Below are 25,275 nucleotides of genomic sequence, written 5' to 3' on the forward strand. Positions count from 1 at the left end.
GAGGTTAAGAAAAAATATCACGCCCAAGTGCTTTATACCTCGCAGGCTTCCCACCCATCCTGTTATTGGGTTTGGCAACGATACATTCAATCGGATACGGACATTCAACAGGAGTTGATGGCAGTTTTTCATGGGGCAAGTGTGAGAAAAAAAAGCGACATTACTTCAAGCGGTAACTTTCCGTACTGATTGAGGCACGGTGTAGTAAACCGTACCGACCGGCGGCCGGATCCCTTTCAAGATGCAGCATAAACAGTGGAATTAACTTTAACTGTTTGTCAACTAATTAAAGCTAATGGTGGATGATTATCATAAGCCATTTCGTTGAACGGTACACCTTTCCGAGCGGGTACCCAAACCCATATCCCCAGCTGAACCCTTGCCGAAAAATCGAAATCACTTTTTTGAAGCGCTCGCGTCAAGCGCGCAATACTCTCTCGGCCCATCACTATACCTGGTGCTCCTTAAACACCTGCCGATAAGAAAATTGATTAAACTTTGACCGACACCTACATGGTTCGGTGTTTTCGGTGCAGGCAAAACCGGGCTTGTGCTAATTTAAACACAAAATATTACCTGTTAGCATTTACGAACACCAGCCCGTGCCTGTGGAAAACGGCGATATGCCGATGAAGACTGTCAAAACTCGTAGTACCGATTAATGGTCGAACCATATCCTCGTGGTAACACTCCTCCGGGCTAGCGGTTCCGTCAGTTTAATGGACAGAAAATTGGTTCACGGAACGTTGGGAACGGTTGCGTTGATAAATAATTTCCTTTCCCCTTCACTGTACCATCCAACCAGGATGGGTGGTTCCCGGTGTCCCGTTGCACAGACTGCTCCAAATTGCTACATCCGAACTAACTCTTGGTTTCAAAATTCGAAACGGGGTGCAAAGTTTTTATTGAAATTTGAATTTTTAATTTGTTTCGATCGTAAAGCAATAGCACCCTCTAGCAGGCAGGCCCTTTCGAATTTGTTCGGAATCTGTATTTATTTGAATAGCCCAACACCAACGGAATGGAACGAATTTCAATACATCGGTTATTAAAGAGTGAAGGTGATTTTGTTCGCTAAAGTTTATGCTTTCATAATGATACGGAATTGTATACAAGGAAAAAACAAAAAAAAAAGAAAATAAATTAATAAAAAAATTCAACAAATAAACAGGTTTAACTAATGACACATGAACAATAGTGTTGGATGAAGCTGATTCAGATTCATGAATCTGAATCAATCTTAGAACAAAATAAATGACTTTGAATTATTTTAAAGATTCTTGAAATCTCAAAGATTAGTTTTTCTTCGTTTGTGGTACTACAACCTCAAGATGTCTGCCATTTCTGGATATCCTTGGAAATATTCATGTGTAGCTCAATAGTCAATCCTTCGTACTTGCTACTAATTTGGTCCTCAAATTCGCAAATCGTCCGCAATCCTTGATGTTTCATGAATCTTTGAAGATTATATCATAGATCCTTCACGAATCTTTCAAAATGTTTTAATCTTAATAAGCCCCCACGTCCGACTTTAACATCTCCTATTCTACCTTTGTGTCCAGACTTCGTAACTCTTAAGTTAAGCGCTCTTAAGCGTAAGCTTTGCAGGAATTCTAAAGATAAAACATATTTCTATTTGGGTTATTTCGTCTAAAAGGTCAATGCATAACCACAGCCAGTGCTTTAAACTGTTTTTTATAGTTTGTTACTATAATAAAATGGCATGTTAGCCACATCCCGATCGTCATTAAATTCCAATCAAAAACAAAGGAAATGAACAATAATATTTCATAATATAATTTAATATGTTAATACTATAAGTGTTCCAGGGATAGCAACAAATAAAACAAAACATCCTTTTATTGGTGCTAATGTTTAATCATTTGTTTTGTAGTTTTTCAATGTGCGAGTTTAACGATGTTTATTCATGCAAATCACCGTTAAACTATGTGATAAAAAGGTAAAAAAAAAAACATTTGTAATCCACAAATACAACAATACATACACACAGCTACAGAAAGCAAAACTTCCCCGGTACTATCGAATGCTGATGGATTGCCAACACTAATAGCACTTTGTAACAAAATTCCACCGGCAAACATCCAAATCCAAAAACCGGGCACTAATAACTTTTTGCGTAAAATTTTCAAACGTGTGTGCTTCAAAGCACTGTACAAGCAGCCGCCAGCCCGAAATGGTTCGGGCGTGTGTTACGGGTCACCAGCAACAATATAACTTATTGCTAACGTTTCATGTTACTGGTCTGGGGCGATTTGTGCGCGACCAATTTTTCGGTTGCAACAAAAAGATGCAACAACTATGGAGCCCAATACCAATTGACCGGAGCATACATTCGCCCCCTTCAACACGATTTGGTTGGATTCTAATTTAACTACTTTCTACACATCGTTTTCCCGCTTGTCGTTTGCATTTTCCTATCTCTCCTCCCCATTTTGGTCTGATATTCCTCTCAACGCATCGCTAAGTGGATTTATTGCAAGTACCAAATGCACCAAATAAGTTTGGCAAGCTGACAGCACCACATATACACATTAGCGAAACGGGAACGCTACTGGCCACTGTGCTGGCTCGTTTGACAAATGGTGACTGTTGTTTTATGATGATGGTTTAATATTTCATAACACGATTTAATCAAAATTTTCGCGTAAAAAACAAACAAACAACCAAGCGTATCAGTATGCTCGAGCAGACTCCAGAATCACAGATTAATATCCGACCGAAATGGCGAGGTCATCGTTACCATCCGTTGATAAGGTCGGCTACAATTCTCACTCCCGATCCCCCGCCCCCAGCATGTTGACAGGAGCCTGCACGGTGATGATATGATTTGCAATGCACATTTAATGTGCGTCCCTATGATTAGAGAGTAAACGTGTCCGTGGATGAGCGCCGGAGGACAAAGTGGAATAAACTAATAAAGCACAAAATGATAGATAAACGACCAAGCGGTACAATCCGGCGATGATGGGAATGTTGAGCCAGTGCAACAAAAAAACAAAAAAACGATGCAAAAGCGCGCAACGGATAAAAAACATGTTTCCATGACCTGAATGATGCAACAACACTGCACTTGCAATTGGTACAAAGTTTGTTCAATGGTAATTACAACACTTCAGTTTTCCTGATTGTCTAAGCGTATGCTGGGGGTAAGCAAACATTCCGACAAACAGCTGAGTTGCCATTGCGGTATGTAATTGTGGTGTAATTAGTTGATCGGGTTTTGCATTTAAGTTGGTGTTTTTTGTTGTTGCAGGTTAGCCTCAAACAAATCGTTCAAAAATAGAAACAATTTACACTAATTGACCGCTGAAGAGACAATCGATTAAGGTGTATATGGTGACGAATTAAGCAGAAAAAATAATTATAAATGAATCTGTTTGATTACTAACAACAAGATTAATACATAAAGTTGAAATTTTTGTAATATAAGTCGGTTTCAAAATTGAATAAATCACTACAATTAATACGACTGCAGTGTAAACAAAACAAAAAACAAAAAATTAAACTTACAACTATTAATGTAAAAGATTATAAATAAAAAGTTATAAATAAACATGTTAAATGACTGTAAAACATTTACAAACAAAACGTCAAAAATATTCAAAACTTTTAAATTTTTTACCAATGCAGCACTGGAATGTGAAACTGAAATACTCCTCCGTCCGACTCTCGACGAATCTTCACAAATAAACCCCAAAGTATCTGTTGCAGCATACGAACTAGACTTGAGGAATACAGTTCACCAGTACTACACGACAGATTCCATTTTATCGTGCACGGTAAGGTTTCGTCATCCCGCAGGGGATTTGCAAATGACTGCAACAAACTTCAGTTTGCAGGTTTTTTGCACCAAAACGGAAATGCGACAAAATCTGTACGGAATGGAAAACAAAGATGCATCGACAAAATGCTCTACATCCGAAGAAGGACCCGGTCAATACAGTCGGACATGGATGGAGAAAAATCCCCGTTTAAAATAACAGGCAACAGGCATTGGTTAAAATTGCAGCTTTCTCGGGGAAAAATGAGAAAACTAACCTTAGCACAGTGAACAGGTATGTTCCGTTTTCTATACTGACAGTTGATTTCATACCACACTGCAATGCTTTGTAAACTAGCGGAAGCAAAGGGGATTTCATTTTGGAATTACTATACCTTCACCTCCGTCCGAATCTGGATGGGGTTTCTTATAGAAACGTGATTCGGGTCCGTACATACTACAAGACAGTTGGATGAAAACTGGACATACATTCCCTAACTTTTGGTTGTTTTTTTTTTCTACCAGTAACGTTACCTTTCACATTAATTCCAAGAGTTTCACTACCGGGTGGAAATCTCACTAAATCTATTCCAGCATTCCACACATTTTCAAGCGCCCTCCCCCGTGAGGGGTTAGACAGAAATATTCTGACAGATGTGCTGTGACATGCAGCAACATTTTGGGCTTCAAAACAGTTCCTTCTTCAACCTACTGGGCCATCGATTTGCTAGAACTGATAGGGCTGTGAAGGCTGTGATACGTTGGATACGAAATCCCTGGATACAAAAATTACCCTGCATATATACACCAGAGTGCATTGAAGCATTTTCAATAGAACAGTCGACCAGAGGGGTGACGATGGAGGAATTTTATAGCGAAATTTGCCTCGTTCGCCCGAATTTATGCAGTTTGCCCTCTCTAGTTAGTCGTATCACATTTTCGAACGACACACAGGCAAAGCCCGAACCGTTCACAGAATTTCGAGCAAGAGTTTAATCTATCTGACTCAACGTATCAGAACCCAACGATGTAACGAATATGTAGTCCGGCTATTTATAGTCTTAACGTGTGAAGCAAGAATGGTATGATCATAACATTTGCTCAGCTTAAAACCTTGATGGAAAATGTCAATTAAGACACGCGAATCGGATTTTCAATAGGCACATCTCCTGGACAATAGTTTTGTGACATGATTCTCTGGATACCAGTAACACTCATAATTTGCGCAAAAAAATATAATTCAAAAGAAAAATCACATTCAACTACTATTTTGTAAAATTTTGAATAGATTTCTATTATTATATCACGAAGAGAGACAAAAAAACCGAAGCTTTCAACAAATTCCTTCCGTATTGCGGTGCGTAAGAGGAATTATATCCTTTTCATTAACTATGCTTTGTGACGTCCATCACACACATATGAAGTAAACGCACGGTAAATCGGCTTTACATAAACGGTAAACTTCACAGAAAAGACGTCACATGTAATATGCTTTTAATATTAAATTAAAACATGCCATATTGATGGAGCAGGCAACACAATACATCTGACGATGATTGTCGCTATTTCCGAGTGCCATCCACCGTACCACAGTTCTCGAGTGCATTAATGTAATTAAATTTTCAAACTAATTCCCTAGTACTGGCGAACCGCAATTACACTACACGCCAGGCCTTACACACATTTCGCCTTGCGAGTAAACGATTACCAGACGTGTGGAATCCACCCAAAATAAGAGTATACGAGGACATGGACACGCAAAAATTGTAATGCCAAACCACATATTACATCATGCTACAACACATCACTTCACAGATTACGCACCAGTTGATCAAAGCAAATCGCTCCAATACCCGGTCGAAGTAGATAATAATCAATCAAACATACTAAAAGCACTCGGTGACTGAGCTTCCCCCGTGTGCGGTGCGCCATTTTTAGCACAGTTAATCTACTAATCGATCAGCATATCAAAATTGAAAGTATGCTGAAATCCCCGCATCCGTCACATGCTCAACACGAGCGGATGCATCCGGGGTGGGTACACGGTGCGCCATTCAGACACATTCGAGCGGATCTTCTTATCTGCTGCAAACACAAGCAAACATTCAAACACGAACGCTAGTCGTCTAGTCACGCTGCCGCGAGCACCGATTTGATTGCACGCATTTTACACGACGACACACCTTTCACGTGCTGCGCATGAGACTCGCGTTAGGCGTGACAATTGTAAGCTCGTTCGATTCCTTAGACGATTAGACAGACGGTGACATTGGAAAATGGTTATGCATTATTGACAGAGAAGAACCAAAAAAACAAGGTACATGCGTCTAAACAATTGGGAGTTGTTATTGCAGGAGGCAGGTGGGAATTATGATAAGACATGACGATAAGCAAACGATGAACTTTTTCAAATAGTTGACTCATGGTAACGGAAGACAGCACGTGCTGTTTGTGTTTCATGATATGAGCAATTTTATGATTATGAACGTTTATTTGAGTTCAAACAACAATAAAAGTTTATTATTAAAAAAGTACTGCTTTTTTATGATAAAATTTAGATTAAATTAAACTAAAGCTTTAAGGTCATAATTTGATCGTTTTGCGATATTTAAGGTGACATTTTTTGTCATTTTCCAGCAGATAAACTTAATTTGTACTGACAATTTATTTGAGATACTATAATATTTTTTTAAAGTACTTTCTTAACCAACAACAGCATTATGAGCTGTCGTTTCGTGTGTTGTATTATCGAGTATTATGTTAATTATTCTTCTACTCACAAGCAGAAAACTTGATGCGCTTTGCCAACGTTTGGAAGCATCTTAACCATATCTCCTTAACAGCAAGAAAATTGTGCTCCATTATTCTCTTCCAAATATTTGCAAGATACTTACAACGCACTCTCGACTGAAGCTGTGCGTTTTACATATTCTGTACGAGTACCATACGCCTAACAGAAAGCTTACATAGGCTTGCCGAGCTCCACAAACATATTCGACGATGCAGCAATGGATGATGTGGTATGGATGCATACACCAGAAAAAAAACCACCCCGAGTAAGAAATCCCACAAACCAGCACTACACCAGCTACATACCGGTACTGTTAACTCAACGCCATAACAACAAAAGCTCCCGGTAGTGCACTATTCGTGATTCTTACAAAAAGAGTGTAGACGAAGAAAAAAAAACCCATAAACTAACGAGATCCATCATCACGTTGCTTCTGTCGCACAGAAAGCGAGCTCAGTACAAACTTAACCGTCACACCGTCGTGGTGCCGCGAAGTAGTTCAATATTACCCTGCACAACATACTTTCCATTCAACACCAATTCCTTTGGCCATTCCACACTTGGCTACCTTTCAAGATGTTTAACAACCCTTTTTTGCGAATCAGTTCGGTTAAGCATTAACCACCAGCAACGCAGGTTGTGTGTTTCTGAGTGGTTCATGATTTTGTGTACGCAGGAAAAATGGAAACCAGTGCTGCTTACTACCGTCACCTTAACAAACTGAACCTAATTCTTCAACAGACGAGAGTAAACTTCAAAACAACTCGACTCTATATGCTAAGGCAGGTGGTTTTACTTTCTTACTGTATTCAGCACAGAGCAACCTAACAGCCTGCAACTACTGCAGATATATCGCATCAGCATAATAGTATACAGCAATCAACGACACCAACTGCTTTTGCAATAACAAAGAAAAAAGTGTTTCCAAAATTCATTCCTTGCTTTGCTGAGTTTTGCTTTGTGAGTTGACTTCCAGAAAATCCAGAACATCCTTAACTGAGTCATACGAGAATTGAAACTGAATTATTGTACTTTATACGACTTGTAACTAATGGTTGAACCCTATTTTTTCTTCAACAAATTCTAGTCCTAATATTCCTATATTTAAAAAAACAAATATCATTATTTTAAAACCAGCACTGATGTACTATATCAGTAAATACAATACACGTCCATGTGTTAGCAAAGCACCAAAAATCTCAACACAATTTCTGTTCGACGAACTAACCAAGATAGTTAGACGTTGAAACAGAAAAAAACAATGTTCTTGTAGCTGCAATAACAAAACCATAACTAACACCGGGAACCAGTCCGGTTCTATCCCGATAATGGCTTAGTGTAGTAGGCTGTTAGGAACATGCTGCATCCAGCTGAACTACACCATCGGTTGCAAACAACCGCACCCCGTAACCGGGATCCCATTATCACATGCTGCTAACCGACCGGCCGCGTGTGGCTTATCGGAAAGAAGAAACCGTCTTGCCCGAAATGCTATTATCACCTTCGGCAGACGCTATATAAGACGCTTACCATTTCGTTCGCTGTTGCAGTGTGCAGGTGTATCATCGCTTCTACCACCGTTCCAACCCCGTGCGGAGTGTACATTCACGGCTCAGCCGAGCTGACCGGTCCGACGTGGGCAAGACGTTTTGTGGTCAGTCCCGTTCATCCATTCGTGAACAAAACCAACCGGGCGGTAATTATCGTTCGAGATGATGTACCAGCTGTGCGTCTATCTTGCCCTGTTCGGTGGCCTAGTTTCAACCTCACCATTGTACCATCAGCATGCTGAGGAAGGTCAGTATGTGTTGGCATTTGTTTGCTGTAGGTCGTCGATACAACACCACCGACAGAAGGACATATCAATAGTCGTTTGTAGTGCGGAAACGCGGAAGTAGCAAACAGAAAAGAGTTGACTTGTGGTTAACAATGTTTGTTAGTGGTTTTTTTGAACCGTTTTTTTTTCTTTTTTTCATACAGAATACGATCCGATGCATCCGCAGCGGTTCCTATTCGAAGAACCGTCGCTGCCAGCAGCAGACCAACGCACCAAACGCGCGTCCGCAACGATGCCGAAATTACGCTTTGAACCACCGACCCAGACGGAACACCATGCCCAGTATTGGAACAATCTTGCGCAAGATATTCTCGACCGCCAGCTGCACAAGAACAGACTCAACCGGAAGGTGGCCAAGAATGTAATCATGTTCCTGGGTGATGGGCTCTCGATACCGACGCTCGCCGCTACACGCGTCTATCTCGGCGACGAAAGTACCGAACTATCGTTCGAACGGTTCCCGTACGTTGGTCTCTCCAAGGTAGGAAATGGATACGCGTCCGGTGTACCTGTGCTTAAAACCAAACTTCAGTGACGAATTGATTGAATCAAATATTCATTCCCGGGGTTTTTGGCTTGCTGTCTGCTGTCGTGTAACGCGCGCATCCGTCCCTTTCTTCCCCAGACGTACTGTGCCAACGTACAGGTGGCCGATTCGGCTTGCACCGCTACCGCCTACCTGGCCGGGGTGAAAGCTAACTACGGCACGATCGGGCTTACGGCGGCGGCTGCCCTCGGGGACTGTCAGGCACAGAACGATACCGCCAACCATGTACATTCCATTGCAAAATGGGCCCAGGATGCAGGACTGGCTACCGGTTTGTACCCAGCTCACTAACGTTCAAAACTCCTTTCCCATTCATCAACTGGCCGATCATCAACGATGGCGCAACCATCGAACCACACACACACCCGCAGTTCGTCGAATACCGCAGCTATACGTTCCCTTGGCTATTCGCTGTTTTCAGTGCAACCTTTCCGGTGCTTCCGTTACACTCAAACCGCTTATCTGTTCCACCGCAGCATCGAGCCGGTTGCAGCGGATAGCGTACGTTGTCTAGCCTTAACGAATGAATCGCGCGACGAAGTTTGGGTTGTGTGGACGAGGTCTAACGAAAACAATTGAAACCAACCGACTCCCCCCATTTCACCGCTATCGGGCTATTCGCTTCCTCAGCACACTGTCATTCGTCAATCATTCGTCACATTGTGTCAACATACCGAGGGCTGGATGGTACGGGGCATTTCTTTTTTCCTTTACAGCTATGTAGCGGCGGATGCTTTCCATACTACAGCCTCCGGTTGTTCCAAGGATTCATGGCTCGTTCTTGTTTGTGACATTCATCTTTCATAGCTTGGACGTTTCGCTAAAACTAGAACACAAAACCTAAACCTCAAACGGGCGATCCGTGGGTGGATTGTTTGTTGGGGGTCCTTCCACCCATACGTCCCCGCTGTCCCAGCGGGTTGGGGGGGGGGGGGTGTGAAAGGGAATGAACGTGCATTTCCGTCCATGCCTGTAACAGACAGAAATGCACCGACAGCACAAATGGGAACAACAAGGGCGACAAAGATGCCCTGCAAAATCGATTGTGATAGGAGAGATCCTCCGACCGCCGTCTCAAACGCTGTCGTGTCTTGGCAGTTGAGGTTAGGGCACCGGAGTAGCCGTATTCGCTATTACATCCCTAGCGAGTTTGTAAATATTTTATGCAAATTTATTGACACACTTTCATCTGGTGCGCATTCCCTGTTAACCCTTTTTCGGCACGATTGGATGCTTGATTTTGGCAAAAGTCAGAAGTGAGATTTCTTCCTTCCTCACGAGTAAAGGGGGAAGGATTTCTCAAATATACTAAAGAAGGTCCCTGACTCGGCGTGTAAACATCATACATCCGGTTAATAGCACTAACTCAAACCCCCCAAACACAACCATCACATTCAGCAAGGGCAAAAAAAATGCCCCATTCATGATGGCCAAACTTCGATTGACCAAAGTTCTGGTTTAGTTCGAGAACATCCAAACCCAACCTACCAATGTTCGTCATCTTTTCTTTTATCTTTTCTTCTTCTTCTTCTTCTTCTTCTTACAGGATTCGTTACGACCACCGAGGTAACGAATGCTTCACCGGCCGGCGTATACGCCCATACGGCAAATCGTAACTGGGAGTCAAATGGCGCTATCGAGAATGACGGCTTTGATCCAACCGTTTGCCAAGATATTGCCACCCAGCTTATCCATGGCCATGTCGGCAAACAAATGCGAGTGAGTAAACCAAAACGGCACAGACACACACAAACACATAGGAAACTTCCTTCAGCCTCCCGGGGAAGTAAGGCATCTTCTGCAAGCGTCAAAAGCCATCCAACACTATCTCGACACATTCCACTTCCTTGGTTTAGTTTTGGGCAAGATTATTACCTAACGCTCATTCCGTATAAAGAACATCTGCCAGTGCATGGGAAGCATTGCATTTCACTGCATCTTCCTGCATGGGGCGACTGGGAATACAACGATGTTTCTGTGCTGATTCATTTTCCTCATTGAAACGATTGTACCAGAGATCTAGCAAAAGTCGGCAGACATTCGACCGCAAAAGTCTACTTCACTGCGCACAAACTACACACACACACACACATTCGTTCAAGTGTTTGAATCGAATTAGGATGAAATCTGGTCGAAAAGATTCACCGCCCGAAACTGCTCCATTTCGGTTTCGGCAGGGATTGAGTACTGTCACCGTGTGTAAAATGCACTATCGAATAGCCCGGCACTAAGCAGGGTAGGACTTCACTTTATCAACATGCATTCGAACCAATTTTCTATCCCCTTAAGCTTCGGCTATCACCTACAATTCAGACTTAACCTCAAACTTTCCAATATGTGATAAGCGACGAGGTGACCCTTTACTGCCGCAAACCAACTATAATCGAATTCGGTTCGAATCCCCAACGCAAATGTGTACGAATGTGCTTTGAAACGCTAGCCGCGAACCTCCATTTTGGGTTTGCATTTTATCTAGCCGAAAAAGGCTCTTGCATCAGACCCGAACAATGCACTCTTCCGTCCAGAGTGTGGACGCAAGTCTACGATTGTCCTAATCCGCAAACAACTACCTACATGTTCTTTCTCTCACACACACACACATTCAGGGGTGGAATGCCCGGACTACCCGGTGAGCAAGTAATAAACTGGGAACGTAATTAGTGTTCCGAGCGACGATGATCATTTTTGTGACTTTGCTAATGCTGTTTGGGTTAGATCCAAAGTTAAATGCAAGTCTTAAGAATAAAGTTCAACATTCGAGCTTCCACTGTTTGACAGTGAACACAAAACGCCTTGGGATGGGTTTTGGTTTTTTTTTGTTTTTTACTCCATTACGCTGTGTGTCACACAATCAACCGCAAAACATAATTGAGATCACACACATCAAAGCGTACGTCAGCTTTAATTAAATGAAATCAATTGCCAACTTGGAGGTTGGAGTTCATCAAATAGTCACCACACGTTGGGAGAACACCACACCGGTTTCACTTTGGGGATAAAATTAAATTCCTAAGCTCGTGGGAAGTCTTGCATATTGAGCACCGCATGTAATCCCATTATTGAGTTGTGGTACAATTTACACAAAAAACTCAACCAAGAAGCAACAGTTAACTAAACATCAGAAATCAATTTTAATTACCATTATACATTTTTTTTTCACCATCCGATCAATGCGTTTTCCCAGCTGTATAAGTGCTTGCACATGTTTCCGTTTGTTTACTGTCGTATACTTGAATTCCAAGCCGCACTTACACTGCTCATCGAGCAGTTCTCTTCAAACGCTTTGAACCAAATTTCATACAACCCATTCATTAGGCAGGGAACACACTAGCGAATAACATTCCATTTTGTAAAGAAAGCACTTTCCTTCTACTCTACAGCGATAAGCTGTGTTCGATAAAATGGGTGCATTACATACATCTGTCTGTTCGTTGCTCTATGATGTGACTCTCGTTTTGCAGGTTATCATGGGAGGAGGTCGCCGCCAATTTCTGCCCACACACGAAACCGACATCGATGGCATCCGAGGCAAGCGTACGGATGGGGTGGATTTAATTAAACACTGGCAACATCATCATTCCCATCACCGATCTGCATACGTGCAGAACCGTATCCAATTACTCGAGGTAATTAGGGGTAGCAAAAGGAGCAACAAAAAAAAATCTCCGCTCTATCAAACACACACACACACACTCCCTACGACAAGATATCTTTTTAGGTTGATGAGTTACATTATTGGTTGGTTTGACAGGTTTTGTGTCTGTCCCGTAGCGATACACAGCATTATGCCGTGTCAACTTCAACCAATTACGATTTGTGGTAATCATTTGTGGGAATGAGATTTTTAACGTCCTCAAGGCACTGCAGCACTGCTACAATGTTGCTTCATCGATAAAAGTGTGCGCCTCCTAGTTTTGGGCAACTCAGCCCAAGCGACAGTATGAAGCAACTTAAAATTCATGACTGAAGCAACAACAACAAAAAACCAATAGTATTGAACATAACTCGAAATCTCCTTTTCGGCTAACGCGTGATGTGTTTCGTATCCCACACACACACACAGACTGACACAGAACGGGGTGAGCTGGACTATCTGCTCGGGCTATTCAGCAGCAAGCATCTTCCCTATCATCTCGACGCGGACGAACGGCAGATCCCAACCCTAACCGAGATGGTATCGAAGGCGATGGACATTCTCGAGCGCAACGATGATGGCTACTTTCTATTTGTGGAAGGTACGTGACACTGCAAGAACTGGACCCTTGCCTGTTTTTTTGTTTTGTTTCGAACCGTTTCTCCATTATACGCTGGACGCTGGACGACCTCAGCTTGGAGCAAATCCTTTGTCCTCTGTGTCCCTACCGTTGAAACACGAGCGCTAAACTATTGTACACATTCTATCCTATACTCCGTGCTTTTGCACATCCCCGCCATCGAACCATCGGATTGTACGTCGGACAACGATACTCCACCCTCCCCCAACAAACACTAGGTGGCCGGATTGATCATGGGCATCATTACACTCAGCCGATAAGAGCCTTCGACGAGACGGTCGAGTTTGCCAAAGCTATCGAGATGGCACGCAGCCGCACGAGCCAGGATAATACCCTGATTGTCGTTACTGCGGATCATTCGCACACGATGACAATGAGCGGCTATTCGGTAAGTGGTGCCGAGTACAGGTGCAGAACCATGCAGAACCAGGAAAAATGATTCTCTAATCATGCTCGTGTCCTTCGCTTTTCATCTTTTCTTACACACAGAGTCGCAAAAATGACATACTCGGAGTTAATAATGGCCAGCGGGCGGATGACGAGTTGCCGTACGCTACCATCAGCTACGCTAACGGACCAGGCTACGATCGGAACGTGCAACGCGAGGCACGGCTAGATCTGAACCGGGTCGACATGCGGGACAAATCGTTCGCCTTTCCGAGCACCGTACCACTCGGGCTGGAAACGCACGGTGGTGACGATGTGGCCGTTTTTGCTAGCGGTCCCTGGGCGCATCTGTTCAGCGGTACCTACGAGCAGCATTTTATTCCGCACGCGATGGCATATGCGTCCTGCATTGGCCCGAGGCGTACGTCCTGCACCAACAGCGAACAATCGTAAACGGACATCTTTACCAACAAAACAGTACATTGGGAGCAATGGTGGGGGAGGGAAAGAATTTTTAGAATCTCACAAGCGTTCGCAATGATGCCGGAAGGTATCATGGCCAGAACGCAAGACCCGTGCCTTGTGGTACAAGTATTCCTTTCGGCTTAATTGTCATCCAGTATTGGAGCTCAACTGAAGTTGATTGAGATGCCACGGGTGCGGGGGCGAGTTACCAGACGTAGTAAATAAATGCGTACGCATTAAAACGCTACGCAGCGAAATGATGCACTCTGCGTGTTTGACATTCGAAAGAGTTTTATCAAGCAATTTCTATTGTAGTAGCTTTACAGATGAATGACAAAAATGATTCATTAAACGAGTCTTAATAAAACTAGATTTGGTTCAGTATGAGTTTATAAAAGATTGAGACTAACTCACAGGCGAATATCATTAGGTCGAGTGAATGATGCACCTGTGAAGCCCGGAAATATATTATTGAAACTTTTTTCTAATTATTCTAAGAATTATTCTAAGAGGTGCGAGGAAGTTATTCTCACACTATTGTTTGCAGTATGTTGAAACCCCGAAAAATACTCCCATAAACTTACTACTCGGTTGAATAGTAAACACTTCAGATGCTATAATTTTTATAGGAAAGCAATAAGCTTTTTCTTTCCCACGTTCTTAAAAAAACTTCAATTAAAAGAAACTCAACCGAAGTAATTTCCATCATTCACATCGCGTGCAATCTACTGCTAGCTTCGCTTCCGATAAATCATACACTAATTAAACTGCTCTCATACCTACAGTATACAACAACAACCATACAATAGGGCATACAACCGCTAGCAAATTGCAAGTAAATGAGCGCTACAATAAGCGTTTCCATACACCGAACAAACTATAATTCTACATTCGATTTCTGGTCTGTTTTTTTTTGCACTCTTTTTAACCCAACTGACACCCCCCTCACCCGCCGGGGTCGAGCTTATTGAACTACTTTTTCACCATTACGAAACACGGTGCTCCTTATGCTGCAGAGCCTTATTTCTCATAAATCACATCCACGCTACCGTTTAAGGAACGAAATCCCACACCGAGAAACGACACTATCGGGAGAACAATCAAGCAGAAGGGATCTTAGGGCTTTCGGCGTCACTACGCGGAACGAAACAAAGGGAACACTACCCCTCCGATAACCAATTCCGTGCGCCTATTATGCTTCGAAGCATATTAAAAAGACTTGGCCAAATGGCCTGGCCGTGCGGGTTTTATTTAAGTGCTTCATTTTTCAAATCGAAGCTATGGCTATCCAATGGAAATGCCCCCGCGGGCGGGTGAGGTGTGGAAAATTGCATCCCATCAGGCAAGTTGCAGGCGGTTAAATCACGTTGCAATGCTGCTTTTGTTTTCCGCTATTACGTGTTTGTTTTCGTTTTTTTGTTACTTTTAGTTTTACTATAATAATAACTTGGAGTCGATCATTTTTGTCGTATTTTTTTGTGTGTAATCCTTCTTCCATCCGTTTTCAGAACTGAACCTCCAGATTCGTCAGCAAAAAATCCCTTCAAGTGCATATTTCTTCCCCTTAGAAGCAGTGAAACCTCTTTGAACCTAGCACTAGCACTGCCAGCATTAATTGCTATCGTAAAAAAAGCGGAAAAGGGGGGGGGGGAAAACAACGAATTCATCCCAAAAAATATGGAACGACTTTGGTGCAGCTTTTTCCGAGCGGAATCGTTAACGAACCCGGTTCGAGCATCAGCAAATGCTATGCTTCACCATTTTGCGTTCTATGCATCATCCTTCTGTAAGCAATCTCCCAAGCAACAACAACTCTAGTTATCGACTCGCTTTTCTGGATTTATGCAGTACGCGACGAGCAAAAAAAGTAAAAACCTTTTGCGGTGAGTATAAAAACGTATAACAAACAAAAAAAAAACCATGAACCAAAGCGAAACTATTTCCATATTTTTTCTCCCACTCCTCGCGCCCGTCAAAAACCCGCGTACCAGTAAAACCCATACACCAATGTCCAATGGAATTCTTGCGGGAATTATTACATTATGGTTCTCCGATGGAAGGCTCGCGCGCCGGGCTATTACTTGTTGGGCCCGTCGAGCACAGTTCGCACGACTACTGGACGAAATGATTCGATGCTAGCGAACGGACGGATTTGTAACGTCCTCGCGGAGTTTACCATCAGCAAACTTCCACTTCGGTACGCTCAAAGAGCTGTTCGACACCCACACTGTAGCCGTGGGAAAGATGAGGATGTCCAGCGAAATTCTGCTAAAACCTCGCGTTGCCCTGCAGCTACTAAGCCATCCGAAACTATTAATTTCACTATGCCCCGATGCACGTCGGCCATTCCTCGGTGACTCTCTCTCGGAACCACTCGGCGACGAAGCGCTCATTTTGGATTCATATAACCGTAATATGAATCCTTCCGCTACCAGTACTCCATTTTTAATCGAATCGCTACCCAAGCCAAGCCTCTTCATAGGCGTTCCAACGGTGCGTTCTCAATACGCCACGTACTTAGTATGTATTACAGCGCGCGCCTCGGGAGTTGCAAATAACCAACCGTAACAACCGGCGGTACTCTTGCTTTGTCGCATATCAAACCGCCTGGATATGGTGCTGGTGAGACGGCTCACAGTAGTCGTTAATAGTACACGGGACGGTGGGGAACCAACAATAAATCCAAACGGGCTGTGCACTTTATTTGGCGTAGAGTGAAAGAATGGACCTCACTTTGGGTGCAATTTTTCTCTCTACGGATGATGGAGATAGCTGAATGAGTCACGGGAGAATTAGGAAATACGTCCATGCTGGATACTGAGCCCAGTGAACCATTCTTCTTGGATAAAGTATAGCCAAAGCCAGTAGTAGGCTTATAGATAGTGGGCTTTAAGTATGGACAAACGATCGGGTATTAGAGATGTGCTTCTTTTTAAGTTAAGCTAAACACTCAGAAGCTCAAAAAGACATTCAAGAGAGAGTAAACAAATTAAACATCGGTGACGTTTAGTCCAGTTTAAAGCAGTTGCTTTAATCTGGGGTTTTTCGAAGAAATTAATAATTAAAAAAAAAAAAAAACAAAATGACAGACGTTTTATGTTTAAATAACGAGTTTTCGCTAAATTACTAATTACAAAAATTTTATCAGATATTTCTGAACTTTTTAGCTCAGAGAGAACTCAATTAATTTAATCTCCTCTAACCTTAACATACATGATGAGCATTACGCTTTGCTCATAAAGATCGCTTATGAAATTAAATTAATTATAAACCTAAACAAAATAGTCACGTACAAAATCGTACGTTTTCCAGCAGAATTTGTAAAATATCCTTATACACTGCTAAAAAGCTTCAGCATCTGTCAACCGCAAACCTCTACACATAGAACAGTGTTATCCTTCGCAACAGTCCCAATCACAAAAGGAAACTAGCAACATACCTTGTACCCGCAAATGTTGCATTGTAAGCTCGAAACAATACATTCCCTTTATGTGGTACCTCCGATTCCATGAAATTAAAATGAATACATCATCCACCGTGTGCTCAATGCTCCCGTCAACCCGAATAGACTGGCGCACACGCATCCCAGACCGGTGCAAAACTATTTCAAAGCACAATATGCACACGAAAAATTGCGTACAATCGTACCGCCAGTTTATATGTACACCATGGTAATACCGATGGAGTGGAAATAATGCGACCCAAGCCACTTCTCACTTGTCGCGATCTATCGTCGAAACTCGTTGCTCCCTGCCGTTCCAGACGCGTCATTTCAATGTAATTCAAACAAAACACACACACACACACACACACACTCACAGCGGGTAAGCGAAAAATATTAATATTCACTCCCGGACAAGCGAGCTCGAGCCAAAACCCTGCAGCTGGTAATATCAGGGGCATGGTGATGCATTCACCAGGCATTGTGCATTATCTATTTCATCTGTTGCCGTTGCCAACGGAATCTGAAATATTAGCTTCCATGTCGTGTAACGGCAACGAGGCGGTGACCTACCCCTCCCCCCGCACTCACTGCTTTCCTTCCACTAACATTTGCTTTATTTTGGTCAGCAGAGATGTAGCGTGTCCTTTCCTGGCTCCCGTATCCCGACGACAGGTATCCCGGAAGCATGATGAATCCGGACAGGTCGATTTAATTCTTCGCTTGGCTCAAACAAGAAGAAGAAAAAAAAAACGAACATACACACAAAACCTCTCGGAGATTCTTCTCTTTTGTAGAATGCTTTTCATTCTCATTTCAATGGAAAATCTGCCACGACCAATAGGTCGCAATCCATCGCTCGCAGCACACCCGCAGCACAATGGTGAGCACACGGGTGAAATGAATCCTTTCGTTTCTTTGGTTCTTTTTTTGCCTATTTTCTCCACACTTCGCTGCCATTGTTAACGTTACGAACAGGGTAGTACTCCCCTTGTACGATACTCTGGTACCCGTTTTGCAAAAAGAAAACTTCTTGTACAACCGCAATATTAATTATGCCACTCGATTGTACCAGCGCAGGGTACAAGAAAGAAAAAAAAACCACGCGAATAGTCTACATTCAGGCGCATACTCACGGGCGAAGAATTGTACCGAAACATTTTTCAACCGATCAAAACCCTCAATCACCGTCATCGTCATAATTATGGCCATTAAGACTCCGCTCTTGGAATGACATTCAAGGGATGCTAGAAATTTTTACACATTTTTTTTACAGTCCCTCCCAACTGCCCAAACTGTCATCCGGTTGCCGCCAAGGAAAGACCGTGGACAGTTCTGATTTCACGTTTTTTTTGCATCTGAAATTATCGCTAATGGTGAGCCAATTACTTTGACCACCACAAACTGGTCGTGAGCCTTTGCCCAACCAAACATGTTCATGCTAGCTGCTTGCCTTCCCTGGATTGCAGTGGCTAGTACGCCTTTGAAGTAAATGCTTACTATATTGCAGTCCACGTGCGCCTTCGACACTTTACATAGAAAGAAAAATGTTTCGACTCAACGATCAACAAAACAACACAAAACAAAGCACCAAAAAAAAACGCACACCCCTCTCCGCTGAATGCTATTGGAAGCGTTAGTTCGTAGCAGGAAAATGTCTTATAGCACTTTGGCGATTTCATCATCATCATGTTTTTTTCTCTCTCCCTCAATGGCGCTTTTCCCTATTTCCGTTCGGAGCGCGCGAAAGCGCAACCGCGTGACAAATGGATACCATCTATCAGTGTATGAAAAATTGCATTACCATTCGACGACTTTGCCGGTAGGTATTGCCTTGTGGCAGAAAGCAAACGACTGCTTCTTTACCGACCATTACCGACCGGCTCGTTTGTATGCCCATTTTTGAACTCACTGGTTCACGGGCTTTTGGTTGCCGCACACACACACACACATTTTGGGGCGGATTGCCATCTTCGTTCCATTTCATCTCATCCCCCCACTCTCCACCATGCCAAAAACTGGGGGATTGAATCGATAACCACCACCAGAAAGCAATGAGAAAAGTCGTCGCTCTGGTCTCACTGACACTTACCTATTGTTGTGCAGCAAACAGCAAAAGAAAGGCAGCAAAAGACCCATGAAACGAAAGGAAAAGAAACATTTATTAAACCTCGGTTTTGGCATTCGTTATTGCTGGCGAGAAGGGTAAGAAAATATATGAGTACAATGTAAATAAAACAGTAGCAACAAGCAGCTTTCAGTCGGTGTATCGGGATGAAACCGAATGCCATTTGCATGGAACGTACAAACAAGGCTGATTTAAATCCTTCGCAACCAGGGAGGCGGAAAGAGACTACGCACACGTCTCATGAACTACAAGAAGTAATGTTCGTGTATCAATTTTACGTACTGTGAGCGAAATCTTGCGGTGTACCACATTACTTTGCAACTGTTTTACATGCTTCAGGGAAGTGTTTTTTTTTTTTTGTTAAAGTTGGAGGAAGCTAGATAGCTATAAATAAATTGTCTTTCCAATGTGCATAAAAAAAAACAAACGAGAACTTCAAAGAAATCAATTCTGTCTTACCACAAACACATCTATCCTTTCTATCGCTTTGTAACGGACATGTTATCGTAACGTTAACAGCTTTCAGTTACATTGGACAACAACAACAAAAAACCATCAAATGTCATGCACTCGCTGACTTCAATTGGGAGTCGATAAATCAAAGATGGAGATACCTCGTTTAAATGCAAAGATCTGTTCAACTTTTGTTTTTTTTTTTGTTTTTGCTTTTTTTTTTTGGAGAGGGTATTCAATTTCCCTGTAACATTAACCATCGAATAGCAAAATCTAACTTTCCGCTATTCTTGCCGTTTTTCAATGCCAAAGTGTTCAATATTTTGCCACATCTTTTGCCCCATTCCAAGAACCCCCAAAAATCAACCGTTCGCATCAAGTACGGATCACGATTTCATATCGCCTTCCAATCCATTATCTGCTGTGCCATAATTCCGACACGCTTTTAACAGGAAGAACAAAACAAAAAAAATACCCGATCGCGGTTCGATTCGCTGCTAACAGACCAAAACTTGAACCAAAAACCGTTGGCCCCAAAAAAAAAAGAACAAGCAATAGATTTATGATGTAAATTTTTCAAAACTTTTCTCTATTTTCTCTTCCCACCCCGCGCCACTTGTACGTTGCGTTTTCCACCCACCTTCCTTTTCAACTTTTCCTCACCAGCACTTTGTCACCCGCTTCTACCAATTCGGTTCGGGGTTTCTTCGGCGGCAAATGCTCAAAACTCAAGGTTTTCCTCTTCAAGCGAAAGGTCGAAATGAACAGGCTAAAGCCTGGCAAAACTTTTCGCCACGACTCTAACGAGCCAGCAGTAAGCTGCTTGAGCGCTTTGCAAAGATAGAGTGGCGCCGGCAGCAAGAGTAAAAGGAGCTCCAAAAAAAATAAAAGAAAAGAAAATAACATCAACAACAAAAGTACCAGTTTTTCACTAGAACCGCGAACAAAACGAATGCAAAGCAACAACAAAGAAGGAGGAAAAACATCATCCCATCAGGAAAGAAACTTTCCAACCAACAACAAGAGAACAAGACAAATGTAAGAAAGAAAGGAAAGGAAACGAAATGTTTTTACCGGCACACACACACACACATTCACTACTGCTGATACAAATTACATGCGCGTCCTGCAATGACACTAGACGGCACAGAAAGTAAGTACACGGGGAAACAGCCGGCAAAAGGGCAAACGAATTTTTGATGTGCAAGACATGAATACGAAAACGATCGACCCGGTGAAACGATATTTCTCATCGATCTGTAGCTGGATTCAGCATTCGTATTGAGATCATTTTAAACGTGAGGAAAATGTTGCTGTTTTCCTTTATTTCAGACATTTATAGTTCTCATTCACTGCGCTACTATTTAATTATGAAAAATAGAAGCTTTAATTGTGCAGTATTTTATCCACCTGGTCCATATCTGTTGAATGATGTAAAAAAAACCTAACAATGCATTGAAATTGAACCACAACTGTAACCATTCATCCGTTAGCATAGACGTATTTGAAGTATCTCTTCGTATCTTCGTGTACCATGCTTAACGAGCGTAATGTTCCAACTTTGTTCCGAGCGTTATTAATACTTGGCAGTAATGGTTTGAAATGTTTTACGACCGCAGTAACAAACGATACAACTATCCATATTGATGTACAAGGGTAGAATACATTTTTCACAGATCCCTGGTATAGGGAAGGTTCAGAATCGAGAAACGATCGAGGGGGTAACAACGAAACAAACAAAAAAACTTGATTGAAAATCACTAGACTCAGTGTACATACACGGGTCCAAATTCCATTCGAAGCAATGATGTCTCTACAATTTTTTTCCAGTTTATTTTAACTTTACTCCACACTCAAGTCAATCAAACACAGAGAGATGTGTGCGTACAAAATGGTTTCTACAAACGTAAAATATGTGCAGCACTAGGTGCAAGAGTAAGGTTTCGCCCACCCCCCATATTATACACTTTTCCATCAATTGAAGGTCCATTTTATTTATGCAGCAATATACAAAATTGCAAAACTTCTCAAGTTGTAACTTAATGCAAAGCAATCTTCGTTCGTACTCGGAAACACATTACGACATTACGATATCACGACCGGCGGCGAAGATATCAAGCTCTCCGTAAACATACGATTCAATCATTCAAAGCACTGGTGACCAGCACAAGGCACACATTACATTTGATGTTGTAACACGCTCAAGATGGAGCAACATAAAAAATCTCCACTTCACGACACTAGTAACCAAAAACACTACCGAATTGCCTTGTATCAACCGATGCGCAACAGCGATGTAATCGTCCTTTAAAATGGCAAAACAATCACCACCGGCCATTGGACTTTTTTTGCTGGCAGTGAGGTATTTCATTGCACGAGTTTGTGGAAGTGTTTTTTTTTTTGCAAACTGCAGCAGTTTTTTTCTTCTTTCTCCCATTTGCGTTATGCTTCCGCAACCGCACGAAGTAATAAAACACACTTCAACTCGGTGTACTAGCCACCACCAACACCACCACACTCTTTATGTGGTTACCATTTTTGCATCCTTCAATAAGCATTTTATTACGCGGACGGTGAGTTTTCATTACTCGCATCGATAAACGATTATTACAGTGAACGGGTACGATTGATAGCTCCAAATATGATTCCATCCGTGGTGTTTTATTTTTTTTTTGCTTTAGTTTTTCGTTTTAGTTTGAAACAATCATTAAACTGTACCCCGTTTTAAATGATCCCAATCACCTTTAAACGGGCCAGAACAGTTTAAACTCTCCATTTTTCGTACGGTGAAATAAAGCAAACGATTCATACAAATCCTTGCCCAAATAATACGAAGCTTTTGCGGTGCACATAACGATCGTCCAGACCGATAGATGGTAGAATTTACTGTGGCAAAAGCTAGAAAAGAATAGAGCTATAAGCGATATATCCCACCTATCCGTAACCAGTTCGGTTTTAATCCGATGGGTAAATTAAACATTCATTCACCCATTCGCACCAGAGGGGATCGGGATCCCCAAAAATTAAATCGGATTGCAACCGGAAAACTCGAGTGTGAAAATATGACTTTCTAAACTATTTCTATTAGATAAATCGGACTCACACACACACCCCGTACCGATTGCCTCTCGGGTTGCACAAAACTAGCAAACTGACCCTGTGAACCGTCATTTCAATTTCCGTCCGCTCATGGGGTTTTTCTGTTCCCCTACCATTTGACCAACTTCACCAGTTGGTACGTTTGTGAATTAAATTAGAAATTTAAACCCCCAAAAACCTCCAAAAAAACTAGAGGAAAAAACCGTCACTTCCTGTGCGGTGACCAACTCGTTCCCTTTTGTCCATTTTTCCCTTCTTTTTGCTCCTTTCCCCCGCAAAGGGAAAATGGTTTCACAGTTTGGAAATCGTTAAATTTAATTCGATAACATCATACTCCGGACGACGCGTTTCTGCCTCTCCTCCCCTGGGGAACCTACCGCCCCAAACCACCCCCACCGACGCCCATTACAATCAGTGCTTCTAATACTTTAATTTCTGCACCATTCCGTTTGCTTTATTTTTCTTGCTACGTTTGAAATGAAAGACTGTGACCAGGCGACCGGGGGAGGTACTTATCAGAAAAAGAGTGAGTCCCGTTCCCCGGGTTTTTTGTTTTATTTTTCGCCCCCTTCTGGCAGATGCCAATTAAAAATCTTCCCGCTGACGGTTCGGCGGTGTGTAACGGCGCAATGGACCAAATTAAACCCAGCTCAGAAAGTTGTTCAACTTGCCAACAACTCCAAAAACAGCATTCACAAGATACACAAACCAGACCGGCATTTTTTTGGGGCAGGGGGTTGATATCTTAAAAAGGAAATCAATATAAAGATTTCGTTGCTGTTTGTTGAGTCGTGCGGTGCGTTAAAAATATCGGCCCGGCTTAAACCGGGGAACAAACGGTAGAAGAAAGTGGGCAAGCAAAAGAGTTAAGAGGCAAATGAATATTTATGTTGTTCACAAACCGCATCAATTAGCAAATTTGCAGATAAAAGCAAAACCGATAAAAGGTTGGCTTTTGTCTATAGCTTAAACTGTGCTGTTGCACAAAGGTATGGCATGGCGATTGCAGATAAAAGGATGTCTTATCACAATTTGCCGTTTTAATATTCATACCGTTACAATCAATCATGTAAACAGTTACTGATGGTATTGTTAAACATTTTAGAAGAATAAAATCAACATGTTTTCGTCTGAAGTTGTTGAATTAGTAAAAGGACATCAACACTTTTACCATCGTTTTTTTTAAACATCAACATATTTTCGTTGAGGAAATTTCTGTGTAACACAATCCAGTAAGTAATATTTCATATTATGAAGTAATATCAATATCTACAGTGCGATGCATTCGTTTAACCGCACCATCATATTGATAGGTTTCTTAGTTAAAAGAAATTTCATTCAATTTATTCGAACTTATTTATAAGTTTTTTTGTTATCTTTTCAAACTCTTTAAAAAAAAAAAAAGTTCTACCACCAGTGCGCTTTAGCAAGTTTAAATAAGAAAAAAATTAAATAAAGAGTGTTGCAGTCGTTTAGCCCCACTCTCAAAAAAAATTAAAATTCCATGATATGCTGCTTGATTAGTATTTGGTAGGTTCTCCTTTGTTCTTAATGAGTCCAAAAATTCCTTTTTCGCATACAATCGATAAGGTTTTTAATGATTTGTGGATCAATTTGCCCCCAGCATTCCTTAATGCAAGCTTTGAGATAGTTTACGCTGCAAATTGTCGTCTATTTGCGTAAACCTAAACGAATGCATCGCACTGTAGTATAAATTTTTTGGTGGATTGAACAGAGCTAAAACTTTTGTAGACTAAAGTCGCCCACTTTGATTGTTCACCAGAAACTTTCATGCTCCACGTGAAACTAATAATTGTAAATTTTTACAAGCTTCAAACTATAAGAACCACATGAACCAGATAATAACATATTAAACTTTAATTGCTGAGAAACATTTTGCTTTACCAAAAAATTTCTATTTTCGTTTGGTACTCATATTAACAGAACACTTGCAACTGCTAAAACCAATATTTATGCAAAATTTTGAACGCTTCACCTTGTAACAATTTGTTGTTTTTTTTCTCATTTGCATTTTTTCTTATTTTCAAAAGGACTATCGTCAACCCCATCC

At 41.9% G+C, this 25,275-nt stretch overlaps 2 protein-coding genes across 5 annotated transcripts in view; one reads left to right on the forward strand and one right to left on the reverse strand.

Annotated features, from left to right (window-relative positions):
* Window positions 1-25,275, reverse strand: part of LOC125760998 (peripheral plasma membrane protein CASK) — a 229,278-nt gene that overhangs the window by 135,220 nt on the left and 68,783 nt on the right. The window lies entirely within an intron of this gene.
* LOC125761005 (alkaline phosphatase) lies at window positions 7,862-14,342 on the forward strand. Its single transcript, XM_049421727.1, has 8 exons — window positions 7,862-8,369; window positions 8,553-8,890; window positions 9,035-9,227; window positions 10,503-10,675; window positions 12,418-12,582; window positions 13,020-13,191; window positions 13,449-13,618; window positions 13,720-14,342. Exons 1-8 carry the CDS (start codon window positions 8,285-8,287, stop codon window positions 14,068-14,070), a joined length of 1,647 nt encoding a protein of 548 aa, XP_049277684.1. The 5' UTR covers window positions 7,862-8,284; the 3' UTR covers window positions 14,071-14,342.

Source organism: Anopheles funestus, chromosome 2RL (genome assembly GCF_943734845.2).
Source record: "Anopheles funestus chromosome 2RL, idAnoFuneDA-416_04, whole genome shotgun sequence".
Taxonomy (NCBI): domain Eukaryota; kingdom Metazoa; phylum Arthropoda; class Insecta; order Diptera; family Culicidae; genus Anopheles; species Anopheles funestus.

Coding starts and splice junctions, on each gene's coding strand:
- LOC125761005 (XM_049421727.1), top strand. CDS start 8,285: ATGATGTACCAGCTGTGCGTCTATCTTGCCCTGTTCGGTGGCCTAGTT. Junction 8,891..9,034: donor CGTACGTTGGTCTCTCCAAG/GTAGGAAATGGA, acceptor TTTCTTCCCCAG/ACGTACTGTGCCAACGTACA. Junction 12,583..13,019: donor ACCGTATCCAATTACTCGAG/GTAATTAGGGGT, acceptor ACACACACACAG/ACTGACACAGAACGGGGTGA.